Genomic DNA, 18,704 nt, shown 5'->3' on the forward strand with positions numbered 1-18,704 from the left:
CTATTCCTCAAAGGGCCGTGTGGCTGCAGGTCTTTCCTCAGACCAATCAGGAGCATGCAGTCTGACCAATCAGCTGTCTGAAGACTGAGATCAGCTGAGGAAAGACTGGTGTGCTGCTGCATGGTTGGAAAGAAAACCTTCAGCCACTCGGCCCTTTGTGGACTAGGTTCGACATATGTGGGGTAGAAGATAAATGGACAATGGTAGCAGGAAGATGAATAAAGTTTTCACTTCATGAGGCATGAAGCGTGGTTGATCTGAACTCTTATCAGCAGCGTGTGTGTGAACTTTCTCCTTCCTGTGTCGCTCTGCTAGCGAGTTTGGAAGATCTGGATGGACGCGTGCACGCACAGAAACCTTATTCAGACAAATGGATTTCTAGCTTTTCATTGTCCAAACAGGTTTTGTGGACCCACACTCATGTCATGCTCTGTTTTCTTCTGTTACTGTTTTTCCTGACAGGCCATAGCTCTGCCTCCCATAGCGAAGTGGCCGTACCAGAACGGGTTTACGTTCCACACGTGGCTCCGCATGGATCCTCTCAACAACATCAATGTAGATAAAGACAAGCCTTACCTGTACTGGTACGTAAAACCTTCTCCCTTTGTTTGGCCTTTAAATGTTTGTGTTTGAACATAGTATTTGCAGAAATTGAAAGGAACTAGGGCGGCACAGTGGTGCAGCAGGTAGTGCGCGTGGCAACAAGAAGGTTGCCGGTTCGATCCCCGGGCAGGGCCTTTCTGTGTGAAGTTTGCATGTTTTTCCCGTGCATGCGTGGGTTCTCTTTCGTCTCTAAATTGTCCTTAGGTGTGAGTGTGAGTGTGAATGGTTGTGTGTCTTGTATGATGCCTTGCAATTGACTGGCGACCAGTTCAGGGTCGCCAGCTGCCTCTCACCCGTTGACAGCTGGGATAGCCCCCCCCCCCCCCCCCCCCCCCAACCCTGAAAGGGATAGTCGAATATAGAAGATGAATGAATGAATGAATGAATGAAAGGAACTGGGGCTCATTTGTAGTGTAAGTAAGTTGTTAATGTTGTCGATATAAATATGAACATACGCATGTGCGCTTGTTCCCAGCATAACAAAGATGCTTCTTAAATGCATTTGGAACCCAAAAATGTGCTGCAGCCTCCAGCCTCATGGGTGAAAAACAGTCGCGCTTGCCCCTCCGTCTTTCCTGTCCCCCCATCCTCGGCTTCCTCTCCGAGGGCTGAATAAATCAAGCCTTCTGATCATCTTCCTTTCAACCAATAATTAATTTCTGTCAGAAATCTAATTTATACAACAGGGATCTGTTTGGGCTTCTGTGGAAATGATAACCAAGCCGGATGGCCGACGAGCTGCTTGAGAGAATCTGCAATAAAAGCTCCTCTTCAGCTCTGTGCTCTTTTAAGAAGAGATTAATTCAGTAAATCACATGCAGGGGCCCCGTCTCGCGGGGACATGGAGAGCGATGGGAGGACTCTGTGAAGTTGAGAAATGATTGTTTGCTATCTTTATCCTTTTGAGGCTCTTTAAAAGTGTTTATTTGATATCTTGGACACTAAAACTCATGTTGCCCTTGAATGTGATCAGCCTGAAAGCACGAAGCTGCACTCAAACTAAAGCTGTGTTTGTGTTTTCCCTTCGCTTTGTTTCAGTTTCCGCACTAGTAAAGGCCTGGGTTACTCTGCACACTTTGTGGGCGGCTGTTTGATAGTGACCTCATTAAAATCCAAGGGGAAAGGATTCCAGCACTGCGTGAAGTATGACTTCAAGCCACAGAAGGTACGAAAGGAACAAAGACTGGTTTGGTAACCCGGGCAAGCTAAATATTCATGCACATGAAAGGACAAATCCTGGAAACGTCTCTGCAAATAGATCACAGAAATCACATGTCAGCACACAGATAATCAATCACGTGCATGCACAAACCCACACACGCTCGCACAATAAATCTAGACCTTACTGTAAGAAGGAGCTGTCACGTCTTACCTGACTCTGGGGAGAAGCGAAACTAGGAGGAGGAGGAATGAGGGCGATAGGACAGAGGGATTATCCAATTCTGGATGCTGGCGCACGCTGAAGACCGCAGGAAGATGCTTCGCTGGTGGGCAGTTCGAAACTTCCTCCGCCTTCCCCTGGGCGTGAAGGCACCACCTTACGAGGACTCAGCACTCATTTTAGTTAATGTTTCACTCTATTTTTAATGCCTTCATGTCCGCAGGAAACCATAAAAACCTGTTTCACTGTGGTAACATTGTAACCTATTTCACCGGTTGCACTGCTGAGGAGAAAACCACAAAATCTAAGTTGATGGGATTGCAGCTTGAGGGGACTGACTCCCGACACCTCACCGTATGCTAACTTATTGATATCTTCTGCGTGGTTGATGCTGCAGATATACAGTAACCAGAGTCTGCTTCTTTTTGTTGTTGCAGTGGTACATGGTGACTCTTGTTCACATCTACAACCGCTGGAAAAACAGTGAAATTAGCTGCTATGTGAACGGGGAGCTGGCGTCCTTTGGAGACATCGCCTGGTTTGTCAACACTAGCGACGTAAGTAACCACGCCATCGCCCAGAAGGGGGCACCTCACGTCCCTGGTTTATAGCTGAACAAATTCTCATAGATAACTGGTTGGAAATGAGGCTTGTTTGCTTTTCTTGCCAAGAGTTAGATGAGAAAATTGACACCACTCATGTCTGTACAGTAAATATTAAGATTAAGACAGGAGCTGCTTAGCTTAGTAGCAGAAGGATCAGAAGCAGCCAAGAAATAGTCCTCCTTAAAACCACGACTCATTCATTTCACACTTTGGTTTTTGCTCTTATGAAACAAAGGAGATATAACTTGTTAATTAGTGGCCTTTAAAGGTGCTAAAAGGCAGATTTTGTGACCTTTGAACAAAGCAAGCTTACTTGTCTGCCTGTGTTTCTTATCTTTATGCTAAGCTAAGCTAACTGCAGCTGCCTGCAGCGTCACATTAAAGCTGTCCCTTTATTTAGAACATTTGTATGGACGCGTGTGTATTTTAAAAACAACACCTTCGGCAAGATTTTGCATTTACAGTTCCAGATGCCGTCTGGTACACGTCTACGTCGGGGTCGGGCATGTGGGGCCTCATAACAAATTTCCTGTCAAATATCAATTTCAGCAGATATTGCTGCAGGAGCATGTGCCAAAAGCTCTCTCTCATGCCCTCCTCGCTCAGAGATACATCTAATCTCGGGCTTTGCTTTCAGGGGGCTCTGGGGTGAAACTGTTCTCCCCATCTTCTAGCATGGAGAGCACAGTGGAAAATAACTCCATCTGCACACCTCTCGCACATCACCGTGCGAACTCTGCCACAGTCCCCGGGATTGCTTTCTGTCATGCTGAGATATGAGATTCTTAAATCAAATTGTGTTAGGACTGAAAATGCCTCCACAGTGTAGTATAATCCTGCAGATGTGTCAGCATGTCAGGAAGCGAATTAGCAGCTTGATTGAGATGTGGCCTCGTCGCGCTCAGCACTTCTGCCTCACTGACCGTGACTGATGGAACATTATCATGTTAGCTACAGTATGCTTGTAGTTTGAGGCTGCTTTTAGCGAGTGTTAACACACCTTTTCCCTCTGTTCTTTATTTATCCTTCCTTCCCTATATCCTTCCTCCCTCCCTTCCTTCCTTCTTTTCATCTTTAATTGTCTATTTTTTTGTTTTTCAATTCCTTTTTTCACTTCCTCAAATTCTTCTGTCGTCGTCTCCGGCCTGCAACCTTCCTGCTGCAGACGTTTGACAAGTGTTTCCTGGGATCGTCCGAGACAGCAGATGCCAACCGTGTGTTCTGCGGACAGATGGGGGCAGTTTACCTGTTTGGAGAGGCGCTCAGCGCTGCTCAGATTCTGGCCATCTATCAGCTGGGTCCGGGTTACCAGGTTGGAAGGCATAAACTGTCTGCGATGATACGTCTTAAAGGAGACATGTAGCAACAAAAGACGCATTGTAATGGTTAAAATGACTTGAAATCTGTTTATTTTAAATGTTTTTGACATTTTCATATCATGGTGGAGCGCTATAAAACACAAAAAAGGGACATTTCATCCACTTTGATCAGCTGACCTTGACAGTAGATGCTCAAAACATATGGAAAGACTCTTTGACATGAGCATATTTTAAAAGGAAAGTTTTTATTATTATAATTTGAACAAGTACATAAGAACAAGAAGAATACAAAACTAAATAAAAACAAAAAAAGGTGAGCAGAAAAGCAAATAATTGTCCATGCATGTCCAGATATTCTGTACCTGCAGTGTCTCTAGTGGCAGAAATGTCCACACTGTCTCTATATTGTCACAGTCCGGATAATGATATCCTGCGAGTTTAACAGGCAGCTCAAGTAGACCACACTCATGTGAGGCACGTAAATCAACGTGCAAGGAATGTTTGATTGAACAGATAACTTTGTTTGCTGCAGCAGAGTCCAGCGTTTGGCACTTCACTCTTGTTAAACTTCATCTCAGTGGCCGACCCTTTGGCTGTTTTGTGATTTAGACACTTGTGACACTGGTTAGTTTGTCCGTCTCTTATTTGTTCCATGTTTTATTTCCTCTTCCTTCTCCTCAGGGCACATTCAGGTACAAGGCTGAAAGCGACTTGCTGTTTGCGGAGCATCATAAGACCTTATTGTACGATGGCAAGCTGTCTGCTAGCATCGCCTTTGCTTACAACCCTCGCGCCACAGATGCCCAGCTCTGCCTTGAGTCCTCCCCGAAGGACAACGCCTCCATTTTCGTCCACTCACCCCATGCTCTCATGCTGCAGGTAATGGCGCCTTTAATGTAACATTTTGCTTGTATAGCAGGTGATGGCTGTTCCCCTTGGAGTTGGAGTTATTGCTCGAATTTCTATTATTTAAATTTAACCTGACATTAAAGCAGTGTCGGTACAAATTCATGGTCCACCTGTACGCCTGCTCCCTTCCCTCCCACTGTTCCATGTGTACCACTCTTTACTCCGCTTTCATGAAAGTGGCCCAGTTGACATCTTTTCATTTTAATGGCCTCATTAGGTCAGGGGTGTTGAGCCAGCGAGGCTGCTGCAGCTGCTGAAAAATGCCATCCTGCTGCTCTAATTATGGAATTAGCCTTCTCTGGGACTGAGATTTACTCTGGAACTCCATTCAAGTATTTGTGCGTTTTCCTTGTTAGAAGTAGATGGTGAACTTTGTGCAAGTTTTCCATATGCTGCTCACAAATGCGCACACCCTGAGCATCCACACAAACAGGCACAATGCCGTTTCTTCACTCATGTTGAGTTTTCTTTTCTCAAGCGCTAATTGAGTTTTCTCTCATGCCCTCTCATCAAAGACGATGCTTTGTTTCCTTTGTGAGGGAGGCTTTTGCTGCCACTGCCACACAAACATATGCTGCCTCCTCACGCACACACACAGACACACACACACACACACACACACACAGACACACACACACACACACTGTGAAATATGAATGAATACGTGACCTATATTTTCTGCTTTGCTGCACCGTGCTCAAAAATTCCAATCCTATAGAGAGGAGAAAGTTTTACCAGGGCCACTGTGTGGCAACACCAGCTCGTGCACCGGACCACCAGGCAGAATGTGTGTTTCGCCTCATCCTCTATTTTCAACACGTTTAAATCACGACGACGAAGAAGAAGAGAGAAGAGAAGAGACGTACTTTTTCTCACAACACAACAATACACACACTACATGCACACGTCATGCTTCTTTGTGAAATTCGTCCTCCACATTTGACCCATCTTGGAAAGTCCTTCCTCTGCTCGGACCAGGAGCGGTGGGCTGCCAGCCGACAGCGGCGCCCGGGGACCCAACTCTCTTTGTCACCATTGGTCAGGTGGTGATCTTCTTGCATGTTTTTAGTGTGGGTATTTTTATGGATGATACCAGGTGAACACGGGGAGAACATGCAAACTCCACACAGAAAGGCCCCTTTCCTCGAGATAAGCAGCAGGCATCGTCCATCGTGCCACGAGTCAGTATAAGAAAGTCTTGAATTATATTTACTTTCTCAAAGATTACGCATGTGTGCAACCTGGGTGTAACATGGAAGCCACAAAAAGATGTTGGCAGTGCACCTGTTGGACTGGAGTGGTGTGATGAAGAAGCACCATTTTTCTTCTTTAAAGTCTGCGTGGCCCGTGTGCAAATGTTGGCCATGTTAAATGTGACGTGTGTTTGTTTTTGTAGGACGTGAAGGCCGTGGTGACTCACTCAGTCCAGAGTGGGATACACTCTATCGGAGGGGTGCAGGTCCTCTTCCCTCTGTTTGCACAGCTGGATTATTGCCAGCCCTCCAGCAATGAGCTGGACACCTCCGTCTGGTAAACACACACACACACACACACACGCACACACACGCACACACACGCACACACACACACACACTTTGATGGACCACTGAATAACTTTAATGTAGTTTTTCTTTATGCCTCATAAAGTTTACAGTATCAATACATGATCGATATGGAATATGTGTAACTTATATGGATGGTAAACAGACAGCTCATGCAGCGATTACTGCTGGCTTTAACATTTAGCCAAACCTTTGTCAAAAAATGACCTAGAGCGAGACTTTAAAAGCATTTTCGGTTCCATATTTTCAACTTTTGATGTAATGTTGAGCTTGAAGGCTGAGAGGCCGTCTTGCTAAATTGCAACGTCGCTCCATCCGCTGCCCTCAAGGTGATGCTAACCAGAATCTGTCCTCCTAACACAATGGGGACACGACACCCTCATTCAATCACATTTCATGTAGGATATGCCCTTCACAGTCAGGGCTTTGTCAGCAGCTTACATAGATTATTGTCACTGTCTAACTCACAGCTCTCTCTTTGTCTCTCTCTCTGTTGCCGTCTGTCTGTCCATCTGCGGGCCTCTTAGCTGCACTTTGCTATCCTTCGTGATGGAGCTCTTGAAGAACTCGGTGGCTATGCAAGAGCAGGTCCTGGCCTGCAAAGGCTTTCTCGTCATTGGCTACACTTTGGAGAAGGTGAGACAAACACAAATTGGCTCAGCTGGCGAAGAAATACACGAGAGAGCCATCCTCCCGTACCGGTAGCTGCACATAATGAACCCGCTGCAGTAATAAGGCCAATCTTGATTCCCTCAACACCACAAACACACTCAGACAGCACACACCAACGCTTAATATGAGACAGACTTGTTTTCCCTCAGCTGCATTTTGGAGGTCACAGCTGGCTTGTGTGCTTGTTAGGCAGAAGAGGAGCTCCTCCTCATCTTTCTCTGCATGCGTCCTCTCCCTCTCCCTCTCCCCCCCCCTCCCCGTCCACCCTCTCTGCTTCCCTCGTCTTTGACTCCTTTCACTGACTTATCATCCTCTCCTTTTTTTCCCCCACCCCCTGTTGTGACACTTTCTGCCTCCCTGTCTGTCCTCCAGTCGTCCAAGGTGCACGTGACACGGCCCGTCCTGGACATTGTGCTGGCCTTTTCCAGATACCTTAGCAACTTGCAGAATGGCATCTTGCTGCTCAAGCAGCTGTGCGACCACATTCTGTTCAACCCTGCCATCTGGATCCATGCCCCCGCCAAGGTAACATGAATACACGCATATATACACATTACACAGCAGCACTTTCTGTTGCATTTGGACATAAGAGTGTACACATGTAGATAGGACACGCATGTATTGGTTACCACATACAGACACACACTCATGCAGACGTGCACAGTCAGAAGCTCTCTCTCTTCCTCTGTATCGCCTTGCCCTAGTTTTATTTTAGTGTTTGGAGTTCAGCTCAGAGTTCAAGGTTATCCCTCCACCTTCCTCTTCTAGGAACAAAAAGCTAGGACACACTAAAAGTGGCTTATTTCACTCTACACTGTGTGTGTTTTCGCTTTATGCTTTGCAGGTGCAGCTGACACTCTACACGTACCTGGCAACGGAGTTCATCAGCACGGTGACGATCTACAACACCATCCGCAGGGTGGGCACTGTACTCCAGGTCATGCACACGCTGAAATACTACTACTGGGTTATCAACCCGCAGGATCGCAGCGGAGTCGTACCCAAAGGCCTTGGTGAGGGTGCGCACAAAATACAAAAACATGCACATGATGTACCATTCATGCCTTTCAAATGTATATATAGATAATGCATCTGAGGGTGGATTTCACATACACACAGAAATATGGACGCACACATATCAACACAGGCTGCACCAAGACTCACAGTTCATCATTACAAGTCCGTCAAGTGATAAACTGGGTGCAAAATAGCTCGATCGTCCTTTATTTCTTGCTTTGTCCTTCTGCTGTTTGCATTTTCAGATGGTCCAAGGCCAAACCAGAAGGAGATCCTTTCTCTGCGAGCCTTTCTATTGTTGTTTGTCAAGCAGCTCATAATGAAGGTATGACGCCAAAGCCAGACCAGATTTTATTGATTTGATCTATGTACCAATGTATCCGACCATTTCTGCTTGCTTTAGCTGTGTTTTTGCAGTATAGATAAGTCAATATACCCCAAAATACATGCACATCATTTAATATCAAGATATCTGGTCATATTTGGAAATGCATAGAGACAGTGAACCCTACTGAAACAATGTGAAATGACCTGTGCACTTCTAGGATCATGGAGTGAAAGAAGACGAGCTACAGAGCATCCTCAACTACCTCCTTACCATGCACGAGGTAGGCGTGTGTTCAGGCAGCACTGACCAGCAGCGGCCTCTCCACCAGATGGCAACATAACACAACCGTGCCGCGCTTTGTCTCCCCGCCATCTGATCTGCAGAGAGGCCGTTCCCGTCGCTGAAGGCAGCTTCACTGTTCCTTGTTATTTTTCCAAGTCTGCCAGTCAGAGGGCCTGACAGAAGTGGTTTTGTTTACAGTGGAGTGATGCATAATAACTGAATCCGTCAGATCAGTCAGCAACGCAGTGAACCTTGTAAGAATAAAGGGTGATTACAGCACAGCCTGGAAAAGCCACTGACATGTAGTAGCCCTTCATTAAGCACATGTTGTTATTCTTCATTTCAGATGCTTGTGATGTATTTCATTATTTCTACTTTCCTCCTCCTATTGCTGCTGCTGCTGCCACTACTAAACATCACAAGAAGAGCTCAACGAATGATGCCTTTATCTTGTATTGACATGTGCGGCCCCTCGAAAACCGGCTCGCGTCAGCTTCACTCGATGCAGTATTTTTTCAATTGTCCTCCTTGAACGTCGTAATAGCCTCAAGTCCCTTCTTCTTTATCCCACAGGATGACAACCTCATGGATGTGCTGCAGTTGTTGGTGGCCCTGATGTCTGAACATCCTGGACCCATGGTCCAGGCCTTCGACCAGCGCAACGGGATTCGGTAATCATAACTGTTTTTATTATCTGCAGATGTGCTCGTAGTTTTGTTAGTATGTTTTCGCTCAGAGTGAAACTGGTCAAAGTTGGAGCAGAACATTTTAAATTTCATAGCTTTAGTCTTGTGCCACTGTAGTTTTATGTGACGCTTTGTTTTGTGGACAGTTTAATTTCTTTTTTGAGGATGTGTTTTTGGAGGAACGTGCTAAGCTATACTGCTAAATCTCCAATTAACGCTACAAGTATGGAAAGTTTTAACTCCATACTTTCATTTGTAATTTTCTTTTTTTCAGTGTTATTTACAAGCTGTTGGCCTCAAAGAGTGAAGGAATACGAGTGCAGACACTCAAAGTAATGGGCTACTTTCTGAAACACATGCCGCCAAAGTAAGTACAGTCACACAACTGTATTTTGTTTTACTTTATATATACTATTTTAATTACATATAACAGCACACACTTCTAATAGTATACAAATGATTGATAACTGAGAGGGAATCATGTTTATTGTTGATTCGCAGCTTTAATTCTCAAAAATCTTTTGTAGTTTCTCCTCTTACTCCTTTTTTATATGATTGTTATAATTTTCAAAAGGCATGGTTCGATTCTTTGTGGCTCCTTGTAGTGACAGAATCAGCTGTAAGATGTGAAAATATGCAGAAAAACCTCATTAAACAGCCATATTCAAATAACACAATCAAACAGCATCTGTTCCGTCCAGCTGCAGGCCTCACTGTCAAAATAAACCAAAGTAAATTGAACTTTATTGTCCTTCTTTTGATGCACATGAGCCTCTTATGATCTCCGTTCATCAGTGTTATTTTGGCTGGTTATACATGGTGAGACTCAGGTCATATTGAAACCCTTTCAATAATAACTGCCAGTTATAATGCGAGCACCCTCTCCTGAAGTACCAGAAACGAGTCCAGCCCTGCTTTGGCAGCAGTTTTTGAGCCTTGTGATCCAGATGCCAGATAGACTGCAAACAGTCCGCACTTCTTTAGCTGAGCTACAATGCTAAAATTGGAGTTGATCCATGATCAGAGATGAAAGCGACAAAGACTTATCTGTGAAGAGCTGCTCTTCAGCAGGGATCCTCTTTTTCATTTCCTCCATGTCAGAAGTCAGCTGGAGCTGCGCTGATTTATACTCTTACAGATTTCAACCTCTGCAGTTATTCGACTCATCAGAAAGTCCACATTTGGCCCTTGTCATTCCTCAGGATTGATGACAGTGCAGCTCATTTTCTATACGATTCCATATTACTTTTCAAATAAAAGTCGCACTTCTGCTATTTCAGTGCGTTTGTATATCATGTTCCAGTTCAGAGGAGGTGCTGCGTTGCACCTCCATTACTCTGATGTTTACTGACCGACCTTTGACCTCCAGGAGGAAATCTGAGGTCATGCTGAGTCACGGCCTCTTCTCCCTGCTCACCGAACGCCTGACGCTCAATGCCAGCCAGTTCACCATGACAACCTACAACGTGCTGTTCGAGGTCAGTCCTCTGCATACGCACACGACTGAATGAGCCTCATAGACAACAGGTCAAAAACAAACAGCTGGGATATCCTGTAAAACGTAAATAAAAACAGAAAGCAATCATATGCAAATAAGCTGTGTTTATAGCGACAGTTTTCTGAAGTTTTCCTGAGCTCATGTAATAATATCCTTCATCCAATCATGTGTTCACAAAGTGGTGAACCTCGCTCCATCCTCCATGAACGACTGAGCCTTTCCAGGATGCCCCGTTAATACCCAATCAGGATCCTCTCACCTGTTACCAATGAGCCTGTTTACCTGTGGAACGATCCAAACAGGTGTTTTTGGAGCGTTCCACATCTCTCTCAGTCTGTGAAACGTGTTGCTGCATCAGATTCACAATAAGCAGATATTCACAGAAATCAGTGAAGCTGCTGAGCTCAAACATTAAATATATTGACTTTGTGCTGTTTTCAGGTGAGTTTATGTCAAAAAGGATAAATATTCTGTTTTATTTACGTTTCACACGGCGTCCCAACTCTTTTCAGAATCAGGCTTTTACAGCCACTACCTCTGTGTTCAAGTATTTATTTAGTTTCAATTAAACTGACCGATCTTTGTCTTACTTTCTCTTTTTTTCTCTTTATTTTCCAACATGACAATTCATTGAGTCTCTTGACATAATAAATTTTGTGCCCGACCACCTGCAGAAACTTGATTTGACAATTATTCAGCCGTATAGGACGTGATGGTGAAACATATACGCAGCTCTGTGTATCTGTGCTGTGGTTTGTTTCTCTGTTATTGTTGAGGCCGATGTGGATATTTATGACTTGAATCCCCTCTGGGTCCCCTGGTAGATTCTTACAGAGCAGATCTGCACTCAAGTGATCCATAAACAGCATCCGGACCCCGACTCCACTGTGAAGATTCTCAACCCGCGTAAGTGCCTCCTCTGCGCCACGGCGCTCTCCTAAATCATCCCCCGAAGCATACCCTCTGCATACCTATTGCTCCATACCGCACTAGAGGATAATTCCCCGCGGAGCAGTGCGATCGCTGTATACAGTCAAACAAATGAACGACATAAATTTTGCAGCCGGAGGGTGTTTTCATACAACTGAGCGTCAGATGGAAACCGAGCACGAGGACGGCGCGCACGCTTTGTGTGACAAATGGACACACATCTGCCAGCTTTATTGGAAGCCTCTATCGTGTTTGTTCAGCATTAATTTACATATAGAGAATTGATAAAATGTAATGAAATCGCACTAAATTCAGTGTGAGAAAAGTGAAGATTTAATCAATCATTCAAGTCCGTTTAAGTGAGTTTATTGTTTAAATGCATTTGCTTAAATCATCTAATGTCTATACAGTACTTATATGATCTTTATTAGTAATGATTTAATAATTTTATTTTAATTTTACCATCAAACTTAGTGTGTCATGTTAATATTTAATATTTTGCATTTGAAAGTACAATATTAAAATATTTTATCAAAATAAACAGATTTAAATTATATTATTTATGACTTGATGTAAAAGAAAAGTGTATTTAAAAGCACACATACTGTGCATATGTATATTTATTGTATTACTATTTACTCACACACATACAATTTACAAAGATGTGTATATATACATTATATATCTATATAGATACATATGCATATACATACACACATTTATATAAATATACATTTATACTGTCTGTGTATGCACACGTGTATATATACATACATACACATATACACACAAACACACACACACACATATACACACATATACACACAAACACACACACACACACACACACACACACACATATATATATATACTGCAGAAATTTTTTTAAACGCAGCAGCATAACAAGCTGCGACTCCCGGCTTTGATCATCTCGTATTTTCAGGCTGTTACTTACCTCCAATTTCACGTCAGCTCACAAAACCTTTTTCGTATGTTGAAAGTATTCATTTCAGCAGAGAAAAGAAAACATCCCCGTGTCTGTTTTATGCCGGTGCTTCCACACGTACGTGCACCTTCGAACACACACTTGCAAAAACAGCTTTAATCAGTTTGAAATCCAAGCGCTCGGCATAATCACAACCAAGGTTTACGTCCAACCATCCTTAATCTGACAGGGTCCTGCTGTAGTCACACATTGATTATCTTAAGCCTTTATTGTGTTAAAAACTCTCTACCCAACCATCGTGGACAGGCGGTATATATCATAGAAACCTTGTATGGGTTAGTCCATGTGAGCACATCGTATGGAACATAGAGCGGTGGTCTGTTTCTCCTTTGCCGTGCATTCTCTTGATTTAATCTGCGACAAACTCCCAAAATGGCCCCCTGATTGCAGTCTTTAGTAACGTCAGAGCCAATCAAACAAACCGAGGAAGTACCGTTTCCCTCAAATTAACTCAAGGGAAAGGAACCAAGAGCAAATGGAAAAAAGAAGGGAATACGCCATCCCTCCATCCTCATTCCCGGTACATGCTGGGGTAATTTTCTGGCGGTAAAGGTTCAGCGACTCATAATTTGAGTGACTAAGGCGTAGAAACAACACAACCGTCTGCCGGGGCAAGGGGGCATCGGTTAGCGCCAAGGTCTGAAGAGACAAGTGAAATCCAAGCCCCGCCGTCTCTCTACTCAAAGCAAATGGACACTGACATTGTCTAGATAATTCATCTAAACAGTCAGTCTCTTTGGTTTAAGCGAAGCCAAGCCTTCCAGAAGGGCCCGAGACTCTGGCTCTCTCGTTTGAAACAATACCAAAACCATTACAGTATGATAAAGATCAATGGCTGCACTTTTTCTCCCTGCGCTGTTTTTCTTACCGCGGGCGCAGATTTTCAGGTGTGTACAGCCGGGAGTTCAGATAGTTTGTGACACAATGATTTGCACATGTTGAGACCAATGTGTGATTTAGTTGTTGATTTGTGCAGTTTCTCCTTACGTGCCACAAAGCCAGCACAACGCTGCCTGTTTCCAAACCCTCCAAAAATGTTTTTTTTTTTTTATTACAATCATTAAAAATACAGCGCTCTGCAGTAGAATGGATTATGGTACAAACACACAGACGTTAATTTCTGCAGAACTGTAAATATTTTTTAACGCAGCTCTTTGACAGAATGGGTTTGTGTCTGTTGATATTTCCAGAAATTCTGAAGGTAATCGCTGCTCTGCTGAAGAACTCTCCCCCATCCCCCGAGAGCATGGAGGTGCGCAGGGTCTTCCTGTCAGACATGATCAAACTGTTCAATAACAGCCGAGAGAACCGCAGGTAAGAATTCGACTCGCTTCGCAGGGTGGAGATCTACATCACACGCTCGTCCACGCGGCGTTTACGTGCCGGTGGGACTCAGGTTCGGCGCTACGCGGCCGTGCGCTCTCCTTTTGTTGTTTCAGGAGCCTGCTGCAGTGCTCGGTGTGGCAGGAGTGGATGCTCTCTCTGTGCTTCATCAACCCGCGAAACAGCGAGGAGCAGAAAATCACGGAAATGGTGTACGCCATCTTCCGCATCCTGCTCTATCACGCCATCAAATACGAGTGGGGCGGCTGGCGCGTCTGGGTGGACACCCTGTCCATCACCCACTCCAAGGTCAGAGCGCTCATTATATCCACGCACACACACACACACACACACACGCACAGGTTAGACACAGCTTTGTTTATCTTTCTCTGTGGATCTTCTTCTTTCTCCTCATCTGTTTCATTTTTAGTTTTTTTGCTGTGTTTCTGTTTCTCTTCTTTTAGCCTCACACACTCTTTATCTCTCTGTAGTAAACATACACACACACACACACACTCACACACACACACACACACTCACACTCACATGTTGCCACGGTATTGTCAGCCTCAAACATTCACCACATGATTGTAACCGTAGCCCTCCTCCTCCTCCTCCTCCTCCTCTCCTCAGCCAAACGGACAGCAGTATTCAGTCAAAGCCATCAGCTCCGTCACCCGTATGTTTACGTTGAATCTGACATAATGCAGTTCATCAAATGAGAAATTAGAGAGCATTATCGTCTGACCCTCTAACTCGTGGCGCAGGCTAGCATCGTAATTGAACCTTGCCTTTCGGTGCCCATCAGATTAAGCTGTGGAAGCTGTACAGTGATTATAATTTAAAAGCTAGTTGCAGTATAAACCAATGGGAATGAGTCCACCGGCCCCTCCACGCTTTATCTCCAGACTCTCTTTCTTTTACGTTTCACAGATAAAAATAAACTTCTGGCACTTCTTATTTCCATAGGCTGAATTCAAAACACCGCTTTAGAAATTCACTGTTGATATCGTATTACGCGACTCTGTTCCAATGCAGTGAAGTAATTGAGGTTGGTGTCAGATTGTGGTCTGGGGGGTTTTTAAGCCTGGCAGATTGAAGGTTGAGTTAAAGAAGTGCTTGTGATATGAGACGCTTCGCTGCAGCGTGGGGCGCGCTGCTGTGAGCGTCGGCGTCCAGTAGGGGGCACAGACAGACTGCCTGGAAGATGATGAGGAAGAGGCAGCTCCGGGCAGGATGGTGTGTGTTGTTTGCTTGATGCTCAGAGCCCCCGGTGTCTCTCCACACCTCTGAACAGTGGAGAGCTAACCTGCAGGGAAAATGAAAGGTGTACAAATGAAGGTCTGAGGAGATTTAACACGTTGGCAGTCAAGGACAGTATCTGATGTCAGACGGTCACAAAGATGAGGCCACATTGTGGTTCAGTGAAACCATGACAGGGAATATATAACACATGTATGAACAGCAGCAGAGGTCTGCTCACTCCACTCTGCTGTTTTCTGTTAAAATATTCAGAAAACGTCTTTATTTTCCCCACATCTGATCTTAAATCTAACACTTTCTTCGTGTTGTAATATTTCTGTCGGACAGAACAAATGAAACTCTATTAATCTGAGATTATGATTTAATCCGCTGTGGGTTTAGTTTCACCTGAAGCTTTTGTTCTCGCTTCATGTGCTCATATACTGCAGCTGCAGTGTGTCGGGATCTCGCTTTGCAACGCAGCAAAGTGTCTAGTTTGGTGTTGTGCAGAAATTGTTTATTGTACTTTGTACACGGCAGGCAGTAATTGCCTTTTTTTTTTTTCCTATAATTGCACAAGATTAATGCCGTTTCCTCTTGGCTCCGGTTACGATGCCCAGCACTGGTCTAACAGCAGACTTCCACATACAGTGTGTGTGTGAATAAACCAATGCACTTGCAAGACACACACACACAAATGCACGCACAGTGACTTGGATAGTTGCGCTGGGGTCTAGCCACCAAGATACATGCATCCGCTATAAAAAAGCTAAAGAAACTCAATTGCAATTTTATTGTCCCGTTTGATAGATTTCCTGCCACCTTTGTAGCACCAAAGCTGTTTGTCACTGTTGCTCTCTCCTCCCACTGCTGCAGGGCTGTGTGTGCGTGTGCGTCTGATTGCGTGTGTGCCTCTGTGTTTGTGTGAATGTGAGGTACTCGGCACATTTTCTCTTTGCCCTCCTTTTCTCTTGGGCTCTGGGAAGCCCTCCTCTCCGAGCCCATTGAATATTCATCGGAACCGCGCGAGAACAATCAGAGAAACAAGGCCTCATAAATACAACCAGCCCGCTGGGAGCCTCTTGATAAGTGCATATATGCATTCACAAATACATATTTGCACACTTCTCCTCTGCAGAGGCTTTATGATTTAGTTTGCCTTGTGTCAGCCATGTTTTTGTTGTCAGTTTGGCATGTATGGAGATAATACCTCATGCTGAATGCATGTTTTCACTTCTTTGCTTGTAGAGACATATTTTGTCCATGACTAAAAACCTTTGTAATGCATTATTGTGTTCCTAATCATTTTATGTTTTGTTATGTAGCTGCAAAGAAAGCTTCTCGGTATAAGAGTGTAGTTTTTGATTGTTTTTCTGTCCAAAGTTCAGGTCCTTTGCTTGTATTATTGTCTCTCCAAAGCTCTGGATTCCTGCTGGGCACTCATGATGGAGCAGGATGAGCAGCTGTACTTGTCAGACGTGAAGTTTTTGTACAATAATACCAATCTGGATGCATAAAAATGTGTATTTTAGCTTTGCTGGGACAGCTATAGAGAGGCTTCGTGCCTTGTGATTGGCTGTGTCACTGCCCAGCTTCAAAATGAGTGGGTCTCTGTGTGTGTGTGTGTGTGTGTGTGTGTGTGTGTGTGTGTGTGTGTGTGTGTGTGTGTGTGTGTGTGTGTGTGTGTGTGTGTGTGTGTGTGTGTGTGTGTGTGTGTGTGTGTGTGTGTGTGTGTGTGTGTGTGTGTGTGTGTGTGTGTTTCTACGTGCATATCCTTCTCTGCCAGTCATTAGGAAGTCAGTGGATCTGCCTGTGCGTCTCTGTGAATAGACAGATGTTCCTGCAGGTGGGCACGCTGACACAACAGCCCTCCCACCCTCAGCCCACACACCCACCCAAGGTGCCCCTCGTCCATCTCCGCACACAAATCAGTTTGAGAACAAGGAGATCTCCAAAAGAGAAAGATTGGGGCGTGAAGGTCCCTCCGTCCTTCAGACTCCCACTGTCAGCTAACTTCATTATACCTGTCAGAGGATAAATACAAGCAGTAATGAGCCGACGGATCTTTGATGAAGTATAATGTACACGAGCTGGTCGTTTTGAAGTTGAGCATATTTGGAAAAATTTAGTTTAATTTATTTATTTATTTATTTTTTAAAGCTTAGTTTAGCCACACAGCTTCTGCCCTCTGGGCTTATTGAGACATTACACACACAAGAGTCCAGCTGTGGGTCTTGGCAGAGAGCTTCAGATAGATGCATTGACAAGTGGACAAAGCGAGGAGAAGGTGAGAACACCGAGCAGCCAATGCGAGATAATAGCCACGCATCATGTTGTCCATACTGTCCAGTCGAAAGCTAATCGCTCCTGCTCGTGCACTTGTGTATGATGTTTCACTTGTAATTCTCAGATAATATGAATATCATGAAATGTGGAAGAGTCAGCTGATGGAAACCCTGTGAATTTCACTGGTTGGCTTAAAGCTCTTTTAGTGTACAGTAGCCTGAAGGATCCCCTGTGCGGGCTTCTCTTCCTACGGTTGTGATAGCAATTACAGATAAAGACTGCGTACATATTACTGCATCAGACGGCCAGGAGAAAACTACGAAGACTAATGTTTTTACAAGGAGCGAGAGGGGAAGATGTTGCGAACGAGAGCGAAACCACACAGCCGGCACGGCAGTAGCAGACGACATTGATTTTGGAGGAGGAATTGCATTTAGCTAATCGGATTAGAGCCGCGCTGCCCTCCCCATTTCCCCTTTGTTTTGTGGTTGGTCTCTATCTATTTATCTAAATGGGGACTCCCAGGCTCCCACTGCGGGGGTCTCCCAAGATCAGCTCTTCGCCACCCTGACCCTCACCGTACAGTCTGTGGCGTGGGGCCTCTGCTGACTCCAGATCAGTGATACGGCGCAGACGTGCAGACAGTGGAAGGTGTAGCTTCTTTATGGATTCGTGTTGTTTTGGAAATGCGATCGCAGGTATTTTTTTTTAAGGAAAGAAGCTAATTTTTGTTTTTGTTCTAAAAAACTATCAAGGGAAGCAAACAAATAGAGAAACTTGCGTGTTGAGGTATTGCAGTGTCTTTTTGTTTATGTTAGTGTGTCTATGATCTGGCCGTGCTGCATTCAGTTAATACCATGTTACCTGTCACATTAGAAAAGCCCACCATGTTTTCGTACATTACCATAACATTTTTCCATACCCCACTGAGGCCAGGCCGAGTCGTGGAGTAGAATGAAATTAGATTAGATCAGCGCTGATGTCTTAGCCACCCAAGGCAGTTTCTATATGTTGTAGCAAGGCTAAACGCTCTTTTAAAAACCACAGAGACGTAT

At 44.5% G+C, this 18,704-nt stretch overlaps 1 protein-coding gene across 1 annotated transcript in view; it reads left to right on the forward strand.

Moving 5' to 3' along the window:
* The window catches only part of lrba (LPS-responsive vesicle trafficking, beach and anchor containing), a 180,132-nt gene that overhangs the window by 29,515 nt on the left and 131,913 nt on the right, over positions 1–18,704 (forward strand). Inside the window, exons 5-21 of the mRNA XM_070989116.1 lie at positions 463–584; positions 1,642–1,768; positions 2,422–2,541; positions 3,755–3,901; positions 4,590–4,787; positions 6,214–6,347; positions 6,907–7,015; positions 7,424–7,576; positions 7,896–8,064; positions 8,314–8,393; positions 8,614–8,676; positions 9,252–9,349; positions 9,639–9,731; positions 10,734–10,842; positions 11,687–11,768; positions 13,989–14,112; positions 14,238–14,430. Of these exons, the coding sequence (XP_070845217.1) occupies positions 463–584; positions 1,642–1,768; positions 2,422–2,541; positions 3,755–3,901; positions 4,590–4,787; positions 6,214–6,347; positions 6,907–7,015; positions 7,424–7,576; positions 7,896–8,064; positions 8,314–8,393; positions 8,614–8,676; positions 9,252–9,349; positions 9,639–9,731; positions 10,734–10,842; positions 11,687–11,768; positions 13,989–14,112; positions 14,238–14,430 (2,121 nt within the window). The remainder of the gene's footprint in view (positions 1–462; positions 585–1,641; positions 1,769–2,421; positions 2,542–3,754; positions 3,902–4,589; positions 4,788–6,213; positions 6,348–6,906; positions 7,016–7,423; positions 7,577–7,895; positions 8,065–8,313; positions 8,394–8,613; positions 8,677–9,251; positions 9,350–9,638; positions 9,732–10,733; positions 10,843–11,686; positions 11,769–13,988; positions 14,113–14,237; positions 14,431–18,704) is intronic.

The sequence above is a fragment of the Chaetodon trifascialis genome, chromosome 2 (genome assembly GCF_039877785.1).
Source record: "Chaetodon trifascialis isolate fChaTrf1 chromosome 2, fChaTrf1.hap1, whole genome shotgun sequence".
Taxonomy (NCBI): domain Eukaryota; kingdom Metazoa; phylum Chordata; class Actinopteri; order Chaetodontiformes; family Chaetodontidae; genus Chaetodon; species Chaetodon trifascialis.